This window comes from Muscardinus avellanarius (genome assembly GCF_963383645.1).
Source record: "Muscardinus avellanarius genome assembly, chromosome: 15".
Lineage (NCBI taxonomy): Eukaryota > Metazoa > Chordata > Mammalia > Rodentia > Gliridae > Muscardinus > Muscardinus avellanarius.
Window position 1 is genome coordinate 22,771,671 of NC_137801.1, and position 20,954 is coordinate 22,792,624.

The 20,954-nt window shown below is 48.3% G+C and overlaps 1 protein-coding gene across 1 annotated transcript in view; it reads left to right on the forward strand.

Moving 5' to 3' along the window:
• Positions 1–20,954, forward strand: part of LOC308273937 (phospholipase B1, membrane-associated-like) — a gene marked incomplete at both ends in the record, with an annotated part of 150,002 nt that overhangs the window by 50,168 nt on the left and 78,880 nt on the right. Inside the window, 6 exons of the mRNA XM_080711344.1 lie at positions 813–891; positions 1,846–1,944; positions 2,870–2,926; positions 9,023–9,085; positions 9,798–9,866; positions 11,971–12,034. Coding sequence (XP_080567470.1) covers positions 813–891; positions 1,846–1,944; positions 2,870–2,926; positions 9,023–9,085; positions 9,798–9,866; positions 11,971–12,034 — 431 coding nt within the window. The remainder of the gene's footprint in view (positions 1–812; positions 892–1,845; positions 1,945–2,869; positions 2,927–9,022; positions 9,086–9,797; positions 9,867–11,970; positions 12,035–20,954) is intronic.

Sequence of the window (20,954 nt, forward strand, 5' to 3'; positions counted from 1 at the left end):
AGCTTAAAAATCAGGTTTGGCAAAACATCCCTGAGCCAAGAAGTATCACTTCTGGAGATTTGATGGGGGTGGGGGGAGAATGTAGCCTAAATGTATTTTATTTTCTCAGAACTTGATTTCCAAATAGTGCTGAAAGTTTTCACAGGATTGACCCTTTTTGGGCCCGTGTCCTAAGAATCTTGGCTTTGAACTCAGGAAAGAAATTCATGTGGAAAAAGTTAGGGCCAGATCCAGGCACTGTGGCACATTCCTGAAATCCCAGTACTTGGGAGGCTGAGGCAGGAGGATCACGGTTCACAGACAGCCTCAGCTACTTAGTGAGGCTCTCTGCAACTTAGTGAGACCTTGTTTCAAAATAAAGGATAAAAAAATAGAGTTGGGGGTGTAGCTCAGACGTAGAATGCCCCTGGGTTCCATCCCTAGTACCACACACACAAAAAAAAAAAGGAAAAGAAAAAGGAAAAAAGTTAGGGCCAGGACACACACACACACACACACACACACACACACACACACGAGTAGGGGAGGGAGGATGGGATGTGAGTCTTAGGTTGAGGAGCAAATGGGGGGAGGAGGCACCCCAGGAGATGATGCGGGAGAGGAAGATGGTCTCCACAGCCCACCTGCCTCCCAGGATCAGATCTCCACAGGTGCCTCTCCACCCTGACCTGTACCCTCCTCAGCATTTGCCCCCTCCCTCTGCACCCTCTAAGATCCCAGCTTCTCCCTCCTCACTCCCTAAGCAACCCCAGGCCCCAGGTGGCCCTTCTTCCCACCGACCTCTCTCTTTTCTGTCTCCCTTGAACCTGCAGTGGCTCAACATCAAATTCCTGCAGTTGCCCGGGAGACGCCTCTAAGCTGGACAAGGCTGTAATGCAGTGGTCCTATCAGGTGAGCCCCCGAGCCTGGGCTGCTGGCTCGCAGTGGGAGGTGGTAGGGAACGGGGAGCCGGGGATGAGGTGTTGGTAGGTTTGGTTCCCTGGGACTTCTGAATCAGCATTTGGGACTAATTCTCAGGTCACTTCCCATGATGAGTTCCTACTCCTGCAGGTAGTAGGAGGGGCTACAGTGCAGGTGGGATGGGACACAGATACCACGCTGACACTCCACACACATTCTTTTGGAAATGCCTCCTCTTGTCCTGATCACTGGTGCCGCCGGGTCTGGGACTGGTGAGTTGGTTTTGCCCAGGTGGTGCCTATACTCCAGACTACAGCCCAGAGGCAAGCCAGGGCGCCCAGAGAGGTGCATCTGGTTGGCAGAAGAGATCCCAGCAGAGCATAGAGGGCTCTGTGAAAGTCCTCATCCTCATTGAGCTTCCAGTAGCAAGCCACACAAAGCACAAGGCTAACATGACCGTTGGCGTTGAAGAAGGAAGCTGTACCTGAAACGGCAGCATTCCTGAGCAGCTCCTGGCACAAGAGCTCGGCCCTTGAAGCGAGCGTGCTGCGTGGCCTTGTAGATTTTTTTTTTCCCAATTACTTCCAATAAGCACAAATCAGATCTTACATCTCACTAAACTTTATGCATGGAAAGTGGCAGGCACTGGTTGTGCTGTTCCATACAAAATGGCTGAACTTCCCATCTAAACCTCAGAACAAAACATATCCTAACCAACCACTTCCAGAGCCAGCCTGCTCCCAGGTGTCTCTGGTGTTACCCAATGGCCTTTGAGAGATAGTGAGAGCTCATCACGAGTCCCGGAGCACGAGGCAAGAGGGAGCGTCCCACTAGCAAGCAATCGTGCTCCCATGTGATGGATGGGCCATTCTGGTGAGGAGCCGTCGGCCAGGCGGCTCTGGCTGGCTCTGTTCCCAGATGGCACCCCTCTGCTCCCTTCCCCAGGAAGCCTGGGAAAGCCTCCTGGCCTCCAGCAGTTTCAATGGGAAGGAGTCCTTCACTGTGGTCTTCCAGCCTTTCTTCTACAAGATGTTACGACCCCAGGTGAGTGGGCTGTGTGAGACAAGTGGGTGCAGATGGGGGGACAGTCTGGGCCCCCCATCTGCTCCCACGTCCTTCTCTTGCCCTCGCCCCATCCCCTCAGATGCCCTAGTTACAGAACCCAGGGCAGTGAGTGCTGAAAAACCCTTTTATACTATTGAATGCCCTTTCCACAAGGGATTGTTGCATTGTCCCATGAAGGGGAAGAGCCGGGACTCAGAGGGCTCCGCTTCCACTCCTGGATCTGGAATGAGCCAGCCTGTGGCCTTGGGCAATGGCTTGACGTCTCTGTGCCTTGGTTCTGCGTCTATGCTGTTATTAATATTCCTTCCCTCTAGGGTGGGTGCCAAGCTCACCTCAAGCAAATAGGTGGGAAGAGCTCCGAGCAGTGCAGATTTGGGGAGTCTTCGCAGCTGTGATTACTAAGATGAGCACCAGCTCTTGCTCCTCCCTCTGCACACTCACACATCCCCAAGAGAGGAGCATTTGCTGTCTCTGGGCCTGAAGCCACCCAGATCATGCAGCCCTGGGGGTGGGTCCACAGCTGAACAGGGTCTCTGCAGCCTCGGAGGCTTCCGGGTTGACTGGGACACTCCTGCCTGCAACTCCCCAGTTCATACCCGTGAGGATCATTGTGCTACATTCAGGATCTACCAATGTTTAATATAATGGCTTAAGAGGAGAAGGAGGAAAGAAGGGCATCCCCCCTCATTCCTGCTCAGCCCATACCTGAACGGAGAACCCCTGATAACACAGAGCAAGCCAATACTTGCCCTGCTCTTCTGGCCCTGGCATCTGAGCCCAGGCCCCAGGCAGCATTCCTATAATCCTGTAGATGGGGAGGGCCTATGGGACGGAGCTGGATGGACACCAGTTTGTAGAAGCATCGTGTTCTTGGGAGCTCCTTTCTCTCCTGGTTCTCTTCCAGGAGGGGCCCCTGCTCCAGGATCCCACCACCCTGGCCGTGAGCCTCTGGAACAGCATGGTGAGTAGGCGGAGCCGGGGGCCACCAGCCTGGGGGTGGCTTACAGGAGGGGCAGCGCCATTACCACCCAGAGCCTCCTCTGCCTGCTGCACACAGGGGACTGCAGGCTATGAGGAAGTTTCTCATACCTGGCACAGGTCCAGCTCTTCCCCAGGAATTTGACCTTCTGTCTCATAGCTGGGCCAACCCCCACCAGGGACAGGTGCTCAGGGGATACCTGTCTCCCTCTCCCAGGAGGCTGAGCCATTTCCCCAGAGTGTGTGGAAGACATGCTTTGAGTGGGGTTCTGGGCATGGGACCCCCTTGCCATTCCTGTTTAGTGGGTGGCATCGTGCAGTGTTAGGGATTGGAATAAGCAGGTACAGTTGCACATGCCTGTAATTTCAGTACTTGGGAGGCTAAGGCAGGAGGAGCACAGGTTCTAGGCCAGCGTCAGCAACTTAATGAGGCCCTCAAAAACTTAATGAGACCCTGTTTCAAATTTTTTTTTTTTTGGTGGTACTGGGGTTCTTGGAAGCCCTTTTAAATTAGGGCTACACTCCCAGACCTATTTTATACTTTTATTTGGAAACAGGGTCTCTTAAAGCCAGAGAGGCTGGCTTCGAACCTGCGTGATCCTCCTGTCTCAGCCTCCTAAGCGCGGGGATTACAAGCCTGCGCCACCACGCCCGGCTGTTTCAAATTTTTAAAAAGGCTGGGGTGTAGCTAAGAGGTAGAATGCTTCAGAATTCAAATCTCAGTAGCAGTATATTAGTAGTAATGGTAGTAGTAATAGTAGTAGTAGTAGTAGTAGTAGTAGCAGCAGCAGCAGCAGTAGCAATAGGTTGTAGTAACAACAGCAATAAGGCCTCTGGGTAGTGCCAGCACAGACCTCAGTGTGGAGAAGACCTGGGTTCATTTCTTAATCCCAGCCCTCACAACTCTGTGGACTCGGATCTCAGCTCCTTTCTGCAAAGCCCCTGACCCACGCATCCAGTGCGCAGCCATATTAAGGACTCACACGTGCCGGCTTTGTGATGTCACCGTGCCGGGCTTCCCCAAGGGCTTCGGGCTAGCTAGTGGATGGACTGCAGCAGCAAAGCCTGGAGCCTGTCCAGGGCACCAGACAGAGACCTCTTTTTGCCATTTATATTATTCCCGATCCAAGCTGCCCTATTTTTAGAATTCCAGCGACAGAAAAGGATTAGAACCTTTCTTCCATCTCTGCAACTGCTGCCCTGTGCTGAGTATCCGAGCAGCTGTGCCTTGGCACACATTAGGACAGAGCGGGAATGGGAGGGGGATGGCCTCCCATGCCTGTAGACGGAAGCACCCTGCCCTACAGAGGGGACATTGGACTTCTTAGAATAGGGATGTTTGTCTGTGGACCCATTCCCTCGGTTGGATATTCTCTAAGCAAACCATTTGTTGCTGATCTTTCATGAGGGCAAAGAAAGGCCGGACCCCTAAAGTGGGGGCTGCTCCTCCACGTCCTCTCCAGCTCAGCCATGACTTAATCCTCTCTTCCTGTACCACCTTTCTCCCAGGCAACACATGGACAGGCACCTTCAGCATGCCCCGCCCTGTGCGGGGGTAAGGGGGGCAGGAGGATACAAGAGGCATCAAGTGAAGCCTCCGTCCCCATGGAGCTTCAGGGGTGGCTGGGAAGGGCAGGTAACCCAAGGAACAGGGTGGATAGGAACTCAGCCAGAGCGGATGTGCCAGACTGCACCCACAGGCGATCTGGACCACAGGGCCAGGGGAGACCTTGAGATAAGATCAGAGGTGGCTTTGAGGGTGCTGGAAGAGTCTTGGAAGGCATTTTTGGCAAGAGGACCTTTGTGAGCAGGGGGCTTGTAGAGGAGAGGATCCGGTGTGGCAGGCAGGCCAGGAAGGGCCAGCCAGAGAGGGAGCATGGGCGATGGGGCCCAGAGAGCAGGTGCAGCCTGGGGCGCCAGAGGAGCAGCTGGAGGGCAGAGGGCAGCTGCTGGCTCCTTCACTTCCTCTTTTTATCTTGCTATGGGTTGTCCTGGTATTGGTGGCAGCGGCGATAATAACCATCTTCACTGGGCTGCTAGGGGATGTCCCCTTTCATATAACCAGACATGCTGCACACCCAGTTTGTTCTGACCCACTTGAGAGGTCAGAAGCATCAGCTTAGGCACTTTGCAACTCAGTGAGACCTTGTTTCAAAATAAAGAATAAAGTATAGAGCTGGGGGTGTAGCTTGGAGGTAGAATGCTTCTTGGGTTCCATCCCCAGTACCACCAAAAATATATATAAATAAAATAAGAATTAAAAAATAAAATAGGACTAGAGCTGTAGCTTGGAGGTAGAATACTCTTGAGTTCAACCCCTAGTACCAAAAGGAGAGAAAGTCTCACCCTCCAAGGCCAAAGGCCTGGGGCTTAGTGTCAGTGGGACTTGGAGGAGGAAGAGGCAGGGGCTTTTCTGGGCAGGCAGCTGTCCCTGTCTCTCTAGACCTGGCCAAGTGACCACAGTCCACCGCTTCCCAGGAAATTCCTTGTGGTCCATACCCCAGGAGGGGCTCTGGGCAAGGCGCCCGGAAGCCCTGGTTCTGCTCCCGGTCCCCTTTTGGTGGCATGGTGAGGCAAAGCCTGTGGTCTTGCTGGGCCTCCATTATTTCTACCTGCTGAAAGGGGTCCTCAGAGGACCTCAAAGGGCCTTTGAGAACAGGGGAGCCTTGCAGCTTCTTCTTGCCTTCCTGTCTACTCATCGTGCCCCCCTAGGGTGGTGGAGGGCAGGAGTCTCTGCCCCACCTCCTTGATTATTGCCAGAGCCACTATGGTCAGAGTCAGGAGTGTGTGCCCATTCTGTGCCCACCTTTGCAGACATTCAGCCTGGGCAACAGCCCCCTCCTGGGTGGGGAGCTGAGAGGGGGCCCCTTTCCAATGATCACAGGGGCCTAGGTCTACCACTCCTGTCCTGACCACACGCAGGACACACCTGCAGGAGGAGGGTTCCCTGCTCAGCGTCCCACAGAGCCATGTGTGGCTGTGCCCACGCTGGGTATTCTTGGTGCTTGGGAGGCTGAGACAGGAGGATTTCGGGTTTGAGACAAGCCTCATCAACTTAGCGACACTCTCAGCAACCTAGCAAGTCTCCTGGATCCTTTCAGTGTCCACCCTCCTTGATCTACCTCTGGACAGGTGTGGTGGGCTTTGAAGGCCAAGGAAGGAAAGGGGTGTGACCAGATGTCACCAGCTCTGTCTGCAACACAATGGAACTGTCCCAGCTGCATGAGCCCCAACCCAGCCCTAGTGCCGGTACAGAGTTGAGGAGGACTTTGTGGTTGGGGACATAACTCACCCCTAGGACCTTCTGCCATCCCCTCTGTAATTTCTGGTTGCACAATGGTGATGTTGGAGAGACCCACCCTTAGGGAACTTTCAGCCATCCCGTGGCCTTGGGCCAAGCCCTCTGGGAGGTGCTAGAGCCACAGGGCAGGATAGGGAAACCAGGAGCTGCTCAAGGGGAATAAGAGTGCACCCCCCTCCTGCCCACACTCTCGCTCATTTCACCATGCCAGAGAAGCAGAGCCAGCGGAGGAGATGTAAGCAATTAAAAGGCCAGAAAGTGGAGTAAGCGCAGACCAGCTGGCTGCTCCTGGGGGGTGGGGGGGGGACTAGTCTATGTGCATTTGTGTGCAGTGGGGGCAGAGGCAGGAGAAAGAGGAGTACCTTAAAACAGATTATTTGCCATCCTTTCTGAGTGTAGAGGGTCAGAGCAGTGTAAACGAGACGAGTAGGAGCAGGAAGGATGGATATGATTAACATAGTGACATTTAGGGCCGGGCGTGGTGGCGCACGCTTGTAAAGCCCAGTACTTGGGAGGCTGAGACAGGAGGATCCAGGTTCTCGGCCAGCCTCAGCTACTTAGAGAGGCCCTCCACAACTTAGTGAGACTTTGTATCAGAATAAAGAATAGGGCTGGGGGTGTAGCTTGGAGGTAGCATGTCCCTGGGTTCAATCCCCAGTACCAAAAAAAGGAAAAAAATTGAGACATTTAGGGCAAGGTGATTGATAGAAACAAATTCATTGGGAAAAGCTATGCATTTTCCTTCTTTGAGGTTTTTAAAAAATCCTGTAGAGGTGGCTCTCTCAAGGTTCCAGCTGGATTCCCTATTGCTTACATTCTTTAAAGAGTGTGGGAAAGAAGAAAGAAAGACAGATGGACACCTGGCCATCAACCAGCCACTGAGCAAGCCCTTCGCCAGCAGCCCTGAATGTGCTGGCGGCCCCTCCACCTCCCATTCCTCCAAGCAGCCACCATCAGAATAAAACTGAAAGTTAAGTGGGGAGCCCCTCCCTCCCCCAGCCCCAGAGCGAAAGGGCTATGCCTTTTCCAAATGTGCTATGAATTATACTCCCTTATCTGACTTTCCTTCCATTTGGTTGAATCCAGTCCCAGGTTGGGTAAAGTTCCTTCTTGGCTCCTAGTTTTCAAGGGCACAGATACTGGATAAGATATTGCGAAGGATCTGAGCCAGCAGGGCGCCTCAGCATGTAGACTCCTGAGAACTCTTCTGGAATCCTCAGAAGGGGACATGAGGACAGGGCTGTAATTCTTCAACTGCCTGCATGTTTGTTTTTTTAATGCTTTCATCTAAATTTATAGTCTGCTGGTTCCCCCTGCTGCTACGTACTCCTTTGGGGGAGAGGATGAGGTGGGGCTCTAAGGAAAGTTCAGAGCTTCACACATGCTAGACAAGTGCTTCAGTACTGAGCTGTGCCCCAGCCCTTTTTATTTTTTATTTTGAGACAGGGTCCCGCTAAGATGTCCAGGCTGGTCTTGAACTTGGGATCCTTCTGTCTCAGCCTCCCAAGTAGCTGGGATTACAGGCACGCGCCACTCCCATACAGTTTAGACCGTATGTTTTTTGTCTATGTTGTTGGGTAGCACTCATGGTGATCATTCAAGCAGCTGCCTGTTTCAGAGTAGGTACCATACCACTCATTCCAGAATTGCTAGACATCTTGGTTGTTTGTAAGTGTGGAGACTGAGCTGCGGTCTGTATTTCTGCATCCCCGTTGAAGATGTGAGACTTGCTTGTCATGGGCCCCATAACCTGTTTTCTTGCAGCTATGTAGCCGAGGGTTTTGATCCCTATGTGCCTGTGTTTGCATACACAGAGGCTATGAGCTTGGGAGTGAAGGTGGGGGACTAGGGAAAGGACATGTGCTTTACATAACGCCATGGATTTGCCCTTCCTGCGTCTGCACCTGCTCTCCTCTAAGGGGAGATTTAATCAACAAGCCAACCATGAGTTGGGCAGAAGGAGAAAGACAAGAAGCCCAGCTGGATAACTGGTCCCAGGTGACTGGGAGCTATGTGACCCACTGCAAGAAGTCTGGTTGGATGCAGGACACTGGTGTCTTTGTCTACCCTGGCTAGCTGGGCTCCACCTCGACCTCCTCCTAGACTCAGCAGTGATGGAACGGGAAGTCTCTTCAATGTCAGAAATCTGATTCTTTTCACACAGTGGTTCTCAAACTTGAGTGTGCCTTGGAACCCTGGGGTGGGTTTTTTACAACATGGATGGCTGTGCCGAGCCTCGGGTTTGTGACTTAGGAGGCCTGCAGCAGGGGCTGGAAATTTGTCTTTCTCACAAATGCCTAGGTGGCACTGATGCTGCCATGCCAGGAATCAAACACGGGGAAACGCTGGTCCAAGGAGTCTTTTTTAGCGGTAGCTTGAAGGGCTGCTACCTGTGCACGACTTTCCTGTTCTAATAGTCACTTTATTTCCTAGCTGGAGCCAGTGGGAGAGAAAGATGAGCCATTCGGTGCAACAGAGAGGCAGCCAGTGAAATGTCCCTCTCAGGTAGGAGACTGGGCAGGCGAGGGGACCATGTCTTTGCTGGGCAGTGGGGTCCTTCCTGACTGAACTATTAGGCCACTGGGAGTCTTGAGTCTGTTCTCCCATGTGGGGGCACAGCTGTGCACATGCAGGGGTCCTAAGGTTTATACCTGCAGACCACGAGAGCAGTTGTAGCAAAAGCGAGGCCTTTGGCACAAGACAGAAGCCACGGCTCACCTGACCATGAACCATGGTGCCAGTCACTTCCCTGGGCCCTGGCCCTCATACCATTTTTAGCCTTTGCTCCACCTTGGGGCGGAGAAGGAGGCAGGGATGATGAGTATCTATATAATCCTGAAGGTGAGTCATTAGAGTTGCATCTTAATCATGTGTCCAATATGCAGTAGATGTGGAATTAATGTTGCCCAATAAATAGATGAGAAAAATGACCAAACACAAAAGAATGAGGTGACACCTATCATTTCAAGATTTTGCTTTCTTGATGAATTCACAAGTGTTTTGTTACTGGATGGTGTCAAGTATTTAATTCACCTTGTGTCTCTCTTCACTTTGGCTGCCAAGAACCTTAAAATTAAGTTCTCTTCTCATTGAGATATGCGTGCTTGGCTCAGTAGCACAGACTTTCCAGGTAGAGAGAACCAGAGATGCTGGCTTAGAAATGGGACATTGCAAGGATTCAGGAAGCTCCTCCAGAGAATGAATGGTCAGCAGAGGGAAGAAGGGCCAGAGAAGGGTTTGGTCATCATTGAATGTTTGCAAATGAGCCGAGTATGGTGGTGCATGCCTATAATTTCAATACTTGGGAGACTGAGACAGGAGAATCACAGGTTTTAATTCAGCCCTCAGCAATTTAGCAAGACCTTGTTTCAAAATAAAATATGCCTGGGAGTGTATCTCAGAGATAGAATGCCCCTGGGTTCCATCCCCAGGACACCCCACCAAAATAAAAGATGGTAATGTTCCAAATTGTTCAAAGGTGCATGAATAGCCCTAATTATTAAGGGATACAGATTTCTCTGCCATCGTTATAATACCTTACGTTTCTCTGCAGGAGAGTCCTTATCTGTTCACCTACAAGAATAGCAATTACTGGGCCATGGTGCTAAAACCCCAAGGGACGGTAAGGAAAGACCTTCTGTGACTGACAGACAAGCAGATGAGCCAGGGCCATGCGCCCTGCTGTCTTTGGAACCTTCCACATGGTTCTTTGGACCTGGGAACTTTGTTAGCCTTTGGGCACCCAGAGAGCTGCAAAGTGCTGGAGGCTGTGACAGGCATCTGAAATTCAGTCCAGGCAGACTGGGGGAGGGTGGTGAATCAAGTGCTAGGCAGTTTTTTGGGTGCCTGGAAGTAGATCTCACTATTATAGCAACTGACTCCTGGAGCATCCCGGGCGTCGATGTTGCTGGGTACTGCAAGCTCCTGTCTCTTAACGATGCAGAACAGGAGTCCTCAATCTGTTGAGAACATTAGGAAAGAGTAGAGAAATGCAGTAAAGTCTGGAACCAGACCGTGTGGAGACCTACAGGCCTGAGAAGTCAGTACATGCCCACAGCATCCGCCATATTCCTATCTCACTCCTGGCTTATCTCAGGTGTCTCTTTCTGATACCTCCTGTGAAGATTAGATAGGGCTCTCTGGACAGACGTGGGTTGAGTTGAATTTGGCCCCGATTCTTGCCTCCCTATTTTATGAATGAGGGTGGCATTTACTCTAAGTGATGGAGGCTAAGTTGGTGGCCTGGATCGCCACCCTGAGTGTGAAAGACTTTTAACTGGTCCCACGCTCTCTGATATCATAGCAGTGACGTTGCATCTAAGAGACAGTGTCCCACGGGGCGGTCAGATAACTGGCTGTGGGTTCCAACCCGAACTCTTCCAGGTACTGGCTCTGTGTCAGTGAGCAAGGTCACCAATCTCTCCATGTCTTGGTTTTTAAATCTGGGAAATAGTGATGGCAATGTCTGACTGTATACTGTAGTGAAATGGTAGTAAGTTAATAAATGTAAAGCACTTAAAATAGGATCTGGCATACCACGAGTCCTATGTAAGTGTGGCAATTGTTACCATCTGAGAAGAGGGAGTAATGTATTTCTTCAGGATACAGTTATTAAACACCTGCTGTGTACCCCTGGAATGAAGTGCAGTGAGGGCGGGGCCTCAAGGCCAGAGCCCACTATTGAATGAATAAATAGGCAGAGAGAGAGGTTCCAGGCCCGGGAGAGAAAAGTCTAAATAAAAGGCACGTCCCATGGAACTCGGTCAGGTAGAGAAACAGAGAACCAACCAGCAGCTATATAACACAACGTAATAAATACTCTAATTAAAGGTTTTGTGGGTATTCTGGGAACACAGAGGATGAGAAAGTAACTCAGACGGGAGGTTGAGAAGGCTTTCCTAAGGGTGACCTCTGCCTTGACAGCTAAGGTTGACCCAGGAAGAGGTCAATCTTAGGGGGAGGGGCGAATGCCTGGCAAAGGCCCAGGGGTGCAGGAGCACGGAGACTTGGTCAAGGCTCCCGACTGAGATGTCAGGAGGCCTCCGGGGCCATGAGAGTGAGAAGGGACTCTGTACTGAAGTTAATACCGAGCCGTAATTTATCTGTTCAACCAACAATTACTTGCTGAGCATCTGCTGGATCAGGCGCTGTTCTAGGTTCTGAGGACACCATAAACTACCCAAACAAGAATCCCAAGCATAGTGCCACATGCTTGTAATCCCAGTACTGGGGAGGCCAAGACGGGAGCAGCGCAGGTTCCAGACCAGCCTCAAAAACTTAGTGAGACCCTGTTTCAACATAAAAAATAAAACTAAGCTGCGAGTGTAGCTCAGAGGTGGAATGCCACTGGGGTCAATTCTCAGCACCCCCTCCCCAAACCCTGGCTTCACTAAGAACTTGGGCAGGGGAACACCACAGTCATGTGGAGTTAGACCACTGGGAATGGGCTCGGAAGGCGCGGGGCAAATCCATAGGACCACAGATGGTGAAGGCCGCAGTGTCCAGGCTGAATGGGAGCGCAGGAGAGGTGCGGACAATCTTGTGGTGCTTGTGAAGGGCATTGCAGACAATGGGCTATGAAAGCTGAAGGGCGGGGGTGGGGGAATCCTAAAGGCTACCAAGCGTTTTACTTAAGTGACATTTCTCCAAATAGAGGCCCACTTTCAGCCCAGTTTCCAACATCCTAAGACCCATTTCTCCTTATTTCTTTGTGTGTCCCCTTTCAGGTGAGAGAAGGAACAGAAGTCCTATGTCCTGACAAGGACCCCTCTGACGCCGTCCCCACTTCAGGTATGCAGATTGTGTTCAGTGACTCAAACTCACATCAGGCCTGAAATGACCCAAGGCAGAGTCACCTGAAGACCGCACAATGTGAGATTCCCACACAATCTGAGATAGTCCAGAGGGCTTTGCAAGGATGCAAGAAAAAGCTGTGTGCATTCGTAAGGGCGTGCACGTGTTTGATTATTCTTTAACTAAAACGTGATAGCCTCATTCTCAGAAAGCATTTGTTATGCACTGGTCCTATGCAGGATTCCATGTTCTCCAGAGAGACCAAAGTAGTTGAATGAATTGATGTTATTGGTCCTGTCTTGAAGCCTTGATGGAGAAATGTGTTCCTTATAGAAGCAAAAGTCCCTTTAAGCCAGGCGTGGTGGCGCACGCTTGTAATCCCTGCGCTTGTGAGGCTGAGACAGGAGTATCGCACAGGTTTGAAGCCAGCCTCAGCTACTTAGTGAGGCCCTTAGCAATTTCGTGAGACCCTGTTTCCAAATAAAGTATAAAATAGGTCTGGGAGTATAGCCAGGTGGTAGAAAGCCTCTGGGTTCCACCTCCAGTACCACCAAAAAAAAAAAAAAGTGCCTTTAAACAGGAGGCAGCCCATAATACCCACCCAAGTTCTATATGGAATGCTCTGAAATAATGCACAGGACAGGAAAGCGTGCCATCTTACAGATGTGCTATCTCCACTGCCTCTCAGAATTTCTGAAATGTTTTTTTTTTTTTTTTTGGACTCTGAATAGGAGACTTAAAGAAATAGAATTAGGCAGTCATCAGACTTTCTTCAACTTTTCCAAAGAGAAATTGCCTGAGGTCGGTACCTTTTCTTCCCAGTGAGGCAGCCTGGGAGTGTTGGCCATATGTATATCACCTGTGTTCAGGTGGGACATCATGAGGGGTTCTAATGGTAACTCATTTGACTCAGAATAACCCAAGAGCATTTATGCCACAGATCTCCATGCCTGGTCCTAGAGGGCAACTGGATGTGTTCTGTTTCTTGCTCATTAATCCACTAGTGAATTGTTGAGTGCCTCCTATGTGAGTTCCAGGAGTTTCTGCTCCTGGTTACTGCTCATGGTCTCAAGATTTCCAAAAATATAGAAAATTAAGTAGTTTGGAGATATCACTGTGCCTACAAGGAATTGTCCCTGGATAAAATGCCTTTATATCAAATTATCTACTTGTTCCATGAATAGAGCAAATAAATTCCATGGCAAATAAATTCCACACGCAAACCATAGAGGTGATGCATTCCTTACACACGCATGCATTTATCTGTCGACTTCTCGCCCCACTCTGGCTGACAACTCATCCCTAGTGGTTACGGCTTTTAAATCTGTATTCATTTTTTTTTTTTTTTTGTGGTACTGGGGTTCGTGGAAGCCCTTCTACCTCCGGGCTACACTCCCAGACCTATTTTTGCATTTTTATTTGGAAACAGGGTCTCCTAAGCCAGCGCGCACGGCTGGCTTGGAACCTGCGCAATCCTCCTGTCTCTGCCTCCCAAGCGCGGGGATTACAAGAATGCGCCACCACGCCCGGCTAAATCTGTATTCATTTTAATATGCATTTATTGGTGCATTGTCATTATGCTATGAGCGTAGTGAGGCTTCTTGTGATACACACACATGCGCAGAGAGCACTTGGTGTGATTTCCTCCAGATCCCCCCTCCATGCCTACTGGTGAGTTGGTAGTGATACCTTCGTACAGGGACATGGCATTATTTGAACTGTTCTCTTCCTCAAGTCTCCTTTTTCCCATCCCCATCTTCCTCCCTCAACCCCTTTTTCTGGTCTCTCCATGTATCTGAAGTCTCTTTTCTATTTTTTCTCCACTTTTCACATAGAAGAGGAAACATTATAATCCTGAACTTTTTGAGACTGGTTTACCTCTCGTTCCACCTATTTTCTAGCAGATGACATAATTTCGTTCTTCTTAATGGATGAGTAAACTTTCATTGTGTGTGCATACCACAGTTTCTTTATCCTTTCATCTGTGGTTAGTTTACTTTCTGGACTTTAATAGCAGAAGTCAATGATGAGCTTTATATATCAGCTTTCCTGGAGTAAAAACCCTCACTCAAAAGATACAGATAGAAATATATGTCTGGGTGTGGTGGCACACACTTGTAATCCCCACGCTTGGGAGGTGGAGACAGGAGCAAGTTCGAAGCCAGCCGTGCTGGCTTAAGAGACCCTGTTTACAAAAAAACAAAAACGTATAAAATAGGTCTGGGAGTGTAGCCCGGAGGTAGAAGGGTTTTCAGAAATCCCAGTACCAAAATAAAAGAAAGAAAGAAAGAAAGAAAGAAAGAGAGAGAGAGAGAGAGAGAGAAAGAAAGGAAGGAAGGAAGGAAGGAAGGAAGGAAGGAGAAATATATGTATACACATATGAAGATAGAATATCCAGATGAATGCCTCAATAGTCTACTTTATGCAATTAAATAATATCTATTCCTTTTAAATCTTATCACTTTGAAAGTGATCTATAAAGCACTTTGCAATCTCTCCAGATTATGCTTCTCTAACAACAACTTACCCATTAGGACATCTCAGCATCTGAAAACCAGATAGCATGTGAACCTATTTACTCCCCAGCCTTCCAGATCATTGTGTTTATTGGTGCTTGAAGATATAAGAACAGGAAATCTCAAGACCTTAAGATCTGAGATCCTCTGAAGATAGTAGCTATTGGAATAAACAAATAAGTAGATTTAGGCCTCCCTGAGCTACCAAGGTGACATAGGACCAAAACACTTGCTCTTGCCAACTGGGCTGCAGAGCTGAATCCCTTCTGGAAAGTGTCAATCAGAAAAAGAGCCACAGGTGCCGGGCATGGAAATGTGTACCCGTTATTTCAGTACTTGAGAGGCTGAGGTAGGAGGATTGTAGATTCAAGGGCAGCCTCAGCAGTTTCGTGAGACCCTCCCCAACTTAGGTAGACCCTGTTTCAAAACAGAAAATTTGTAAAAAAAAAAAGAAAAAAGAAAAAAGAAAAAAGAGCTGGGGTAGGAGACAACTCAGAGGTAGAATATCCCTGGGTGCAATCCAAAAAAGAAAGAATGACAGGCAAACAGGCAGAGGCAGGCAGGCAGGAGGGAAGGAAGGAAGGAGAAAGAGGAAGAAGGAAGGAAGAAAGGAAGGAAGGAGAGAAGGGAGGGAGGGAGAAAGGAAGGAAGGAAAGAAGGGAGAAAATTAGCCACAGTTAACTGAACAGTAATGAAAAACACATTTATTGTACCATTGATCTTTGACTAAATATTCTAACCATACCTGTGATTGACAAGGTATGCCCAAATAAATCAAAACCAAAACCAAAACCTCTTCACGGGCTACCTTATCATTTCCCTTTGATAATCATCACGTTTCTAGCAAGTTCTTTTTCTCTTCTGGAGGTCATGTTTGCAATACACCAACCGAAGTGAAGGCACCTGGCACACACCCTAGACAGATGGTCACCTTCTCTTCTACCTCCAACACCTCAGCCCTGGGTAGGAGCCCAACAACTGTTTGTTGAATGTCTCTGAATTACCGAGTATATCTGTTTCATCCAATCAATTCTGAGTCAAAAAAGATCTAAGAAGCTGGGTGTAGTGGCGCACACTTGTAATCTCCGCGCTTGGGACGCGGAGACAGGAGGATCACGCAGGTTCAAAGCCAGCCGTGCTGACTTAAGAGACCCTGTTCAAAAAAAAAAAAAAGTATAAAATAGGTCTGGGAGTGTAGCCCGGAGGTAGAAGAGTTTCCAGTAAGCCCAGTACAACCCCCCCCCCAAAAAAAAAGAAAAGAAAAAAAAAGAAAAAAGAAAAAAATTTTAAGAAAAATCAACTAGACCAAAGTCTCTTCCATTAAAATGATTTTGTGCTATCAAGTCATTATTTCACCTTCAGAATTATTCCCAAAACCTTCTTTGCAGTCTCCTTTTCTAATGTCTCAACCCAAAGATATGTGGATTCACCAAAAGTGATTTCTTTAATTGGGTACTGCCTGTCGCCCCAGGCCATGGCTGGCAGCGAGAGTGCCCCCTGCTCATCACACTTCAGAGTTCGTGGGTGACGAACCTCATCCGCAGATCTACAGGGCTTAGGGACGAGGTAGAGAGAGTTGATGTAAGTGATGTTCTGATAACCAATTGACCTTTGGTAGCCAATAAAAAGTAACATCTTCGGAGTTTTCTCTCCCAGTCAGTGCACACGTGCACTTTGCCTTGGGCTATCTCTTAATGGACGTCACAATTTCATAGACACTGGAATGAATGTTTATGTTACTAGTTGGGCTCTCACACCTAGTTGGGATAGCTGAGAACAAATAGATGGGGTGTAGTCGCTTATTTCAGGTTTTCCCAATGGGAAAAGCTTTCAGAAAATGAGAGCAGCCATGAGGAGTAAGAGAGGAGGATATGGCTTCCTGGATCTCTTACTGAAGTTGGCTATCTCAAAGTCAAGCTAGGGAGAGATTTGTAGCTTTGAAAAATAAAGGCCCACAAAGTTAATAATATGCTGCTGTCATCAATAATATATACTAGAAAGGTTAGTTTACTTATTGTAAGCCATCGATTCCTATCTGAGCCTCCAATATTGTTTATTTGACCCATTTAATGACTCTGAGCTTTTCAAAAGCTATTTAAAAAAATGCCTGTGTTTCAGTAGCACTAGGTGGTCATTTGTTACCTGTTTCACCCACTGTGAGTCAGCAGGATAAGGTTCAGTGTGGTCCTGAAGCTGTTTCTATGGTTACCAGCTGCTCAAGGGCCTGTGATTTGACTTAGCCTGCGATCAAGAAGAAATGATGCCCCATAGAGAATAATAGAAGTCTGCTTGTCCCGTGGTGCAACCAGCCTACTGAACAAGTTCAAATTTATTCCCAAACACTTATTTATCCAAGTGTTTACCTGCCCCAAAAGTTTTTGCTATTTAAAACTTTGAGAGTTGCAAAATCTCTGTTATGGAATAACAGCTTGTAATTCAAGTTACTACATTTTATTAATGCATATTTTAATTGACATGTAGTAATTGCACACACTCTGGGGTACAGTGTGGCATTTTAATATATGTGCACAATGTGGAACGAGCAGATCATGGTAGTTGGCATTTCTTTCTTTTATGTACTGGGGATTGAGCCTAGGGTATTTTACCTCTGAGGGACACCCCCAGCTCTATTTTATTCTTCATGAAACTGTGAAGGCCCTATGTCTTTTAGGCTGGTCTTGAACCTACAATCCTATCGTCTCAGTCTTCAAAGTATTGAAATTACAGACACGCATCATCACACCCAGCTTACATGTATCTTTTTTTTTTATGGTACTTAGGGTTGAACCCAGGGGTATTCAGACTCCGAGCTATGCCCCGCCAGATCTATTTTATTATTTTATTTTGAAACAGCGCCTCAGTAAAGCTGAGACTGGCCACAAACCTGTGATCTTCCTGTCTCAGTCTCCTAAGTTTGGGATTATAAGCATCTACCACCATGCCTAGCTGACCTGTATCGTATCTTTATGAAGTTAACATGTTTCTTGAGCTTACTATATGCAAGGTGCACATCTATCCATATAAACACATACCAAAGACTTCAAAAGCAGAAACAAGTTTCTGGCCAGCAAACTGCCACCATTGTACAAGTTTGATAAGTCCTTAGAATCAGACACCAAATGGGTCAGGCAGCCTGAGCTGACAATCAAGTGAGACAAAGTTGGGTTTTTACGATGACAGCTTCATTTTATTTATTTATTTATTTACTTATTTATTTATTTACTTATTTATTTATTTACTTATTTATATTTTGTGGCTTTCTACCTCCTGGCTACACTCCCAGGTCTATTTTATATTTTATTTGGAAGCAGGATCTCACTAAGTTGCTGAGAGCCTCATTAAGTAGCTGAGGCTGGCTTTTAACCTGTGTGATCCTCCTGTCTCAGCCTCCCAAGCGTGGGGATTACAAGCGTGTGCCACCACGACTGGCTCATAAGATTTAAGTTGTTAAGTTACACAAGACAAAATATCAGTGGTGCCTAGCACTTCTCCTGGGAGTAGGTCTCCTATTGGGGGCGGTTTCCCCATTCAGTATTTTGCAGTCTCTTTCATGATCCTTCATCAGAGTATAGAGGGCCTTCTGATAAGAGGCTCCCTCTGTACAAATCATGATGTTAGTGATATGTTTATCAACTTCTCTCTCAAGGTAGTGGACAGTTTGTCCTAGATAATGTTTAGCTAATCATCACAGTCAATTTTAATCTTATCTCTAGAGTGTTCTTCCTCCAAGGAGAACAGTTGCTGAAGAGCTTTGCTATATTTCTACGCATATACGATGACATTAATAAACCTTAAACCAAGGTCTACAGAAAATTAAACCAATGAAATCCATTGGGTTCTATCTCAATTATTAAAATCCCAGATAAGTTGATTCCTCCCACCAAGATTGCTTCACTTAGTTTATTATCTCTTGTGGAGAATCCTTCCAAATGACCCAACTGGAGAATCTCCCTTCCAGAAATAGTATTTGTCTGTCTTTCTGGAAAGAGGGGGTGGGGAGGGGGGAGGGGAGGGGGGGAGACAGACACGTCTGTGTGTGTGTGTGTGTGTGTGTGTGTGTGTGTGTGTGTGTGTGTGTGAGGAGACGGTAATGGTCAGTTTCCACTGCCTTTTAAACAAATTTTAGTAATGAAGCCTTTGCAGCAAGTCTGCCCATCTCTTCCCCACCCTCTCAGCCCTGAAGATTTCCCCTAAGCTTTGTATACCAGCCAGTGCCCCGGCACTGGCTCTGTCATGGCAGTAGGAACATGTGATTCACTGTCATCACCAGGAGCTAAAATAAACCAGAGCTGAGGAGAGGGCGTCTTATTTTCTGCGTTGTTGCCTTTTTTACCCAGAGTCTGATTTCTGGAGAGGAGGTCATTTTAAAGCTGTCAGGCTTAGCCCTGAGGATGTGCGCCAATGTGTGCAGCTGGCTTTGTGATTTGATATTGTTCTCCTAACCACATAGCATAACTGTGGGAGGCTGGGAGGGGCCGAGCAGGCTCTAATCACGTGGAGGTGTGGGGGTGGGGTGGGGTGTGGGCATGCGTGCAAGATGGATTCCTGGCAAGGCAAGGGGGAGAGGGAGGACTCAGAAGACACAGAGGCACTCAGTGGCTGGAATCTAAGAGGCAGAGCGGCACCCCCACCTGCAGGCCTTGCAATGGTGGCCACAGTTGTGTGTGAGCTAAGAAAGCATTTGCATATGCATGGAAGAAATGGCTCTCATCTTTTCACCAACAAATGCAGAAGTGCACCTCTGTCAACAGTTTCAAAACTAAAAGGATCTCTATCAGTAATTCCCAAAACATAATACCCAGACAAGATCTGCAGCACAGGCAGTAACTGGGGATTTGTTAGACATGCAGATTCTTGGACCCACCCCAGACCTAATGAAGCAAAACCTGGGAGGGCAGGCTGTCATTGGTGTTTAACAAGCTGCCCAGGTGACTCTGATGCATGATCAAGTTTGAAGACTACTCATCCATTTTGCATCAATACCTACATTCAGAACTATGTATGTGTCTGTTTGCAACCTGTCCTAGGAAGTGGCAGGGACTTTTTATTTTCCAATAAGAGCAAATGCTCAGTGGGCGTGTCAGCTCCTCTGAAGGTAGCAGAAGAAACGGTGGCCCAAACATCTCTACGACAGGAGACAAGACCTGGAGACCCCTGTGGGCATCCTTTCCACTGAGCTTCCTCCACAGGCATAATAACCCAACCGTGATTGGGAGTCAGAGCAGTGCTTTGGTTTGTGTGTACTCCAGCTTTGTCCACGGTATCACCTGCAGGCTTTACAGGTTGTCTCTGCAAGAAGAGCTGCCAAGGACGTGTCCTGAAGACAGCTTTGAGTTTTTCCGCTGTAAGCAAGAGCCCGCTGACATGATGAACAACTTCAGCTTGGCTGGGCAGTTCCCAGCTCCGGCTCTGTATTAGGCTTCCTCCAAGGCACGAGAGCTATTTTTTTTTTTAAGTTTTTTTTTTTTTTTTGTATACTGGGGTTCCTGGAAGCCCTTCAACCTCTGGGCTACACTCCCAAACCTATTTTATACTTTTTTATTTGGAAACAAGGTCTCTTATGCCAGCACGGATGGCTTCAAACCAGCGCGATCCTCCTGTCTCTGCCTCCCAAGCGCGGGGATTACAAGCTTGTGCCACCACGCCCGGCTGGCAGGAGAGCCATTAAACAATTTGGTGCAGCAACACTGGGCCACTAGAGGTGACAGAAGGGACACGCACAAGCAAAGCCATCGCAAAGTTAGGGTGACCCTGGGAGTAAGGTATTGGGGGGAGTGAGGTAAGTGTATGACTTGAGGGACTGGCATGAGGAATTGAGTCGTGGTCCCCAAAATGCACTTGAATTCATATGGGCATGTGTTTAAGGTAGAAGGGAACAGACAGCTATAGGACAGGCACATGTATGCAAGTAACTACGTAGATAACAATACCCATGTGAATCTCCTAACTTGTTAGCCAGGCATAAAAAGCCTGGAGCTCTACCTTTCCAATGCTTTTCATCTCCTTCATATACCTTCACATAAGCCAGACTGCACAGCTGGCTGTGCTTGACAGACATTACACACCTTACCATACCTCCTGCTTTCCCGCCCGTCACCCACCGAGCCCGCCCTCACCCTCATCGCACCATTTTCTGAGGCCTTGTTCAGGAAGGCTCTTATGGCTCTCCTGCCATGACCCTAGGAGAAGCTCTTCCCTCCAGCGCTGGACCTTCTTATCACTTTGTATCTCCCACAGCTCATCAAGCCATAACTGATTGTAACTAGGGATGCCCTTCCAGAGCTCCTCAGCCTGGGAGCTTCCAGAGGGCCCTCCCCATATCTGGTCATTGTGGTGTCTCGGGGCAGCCAGCCACTGCCTGGTGTTCAGCATTGCTGTTGCATGAGTTCATGCTCAGACAC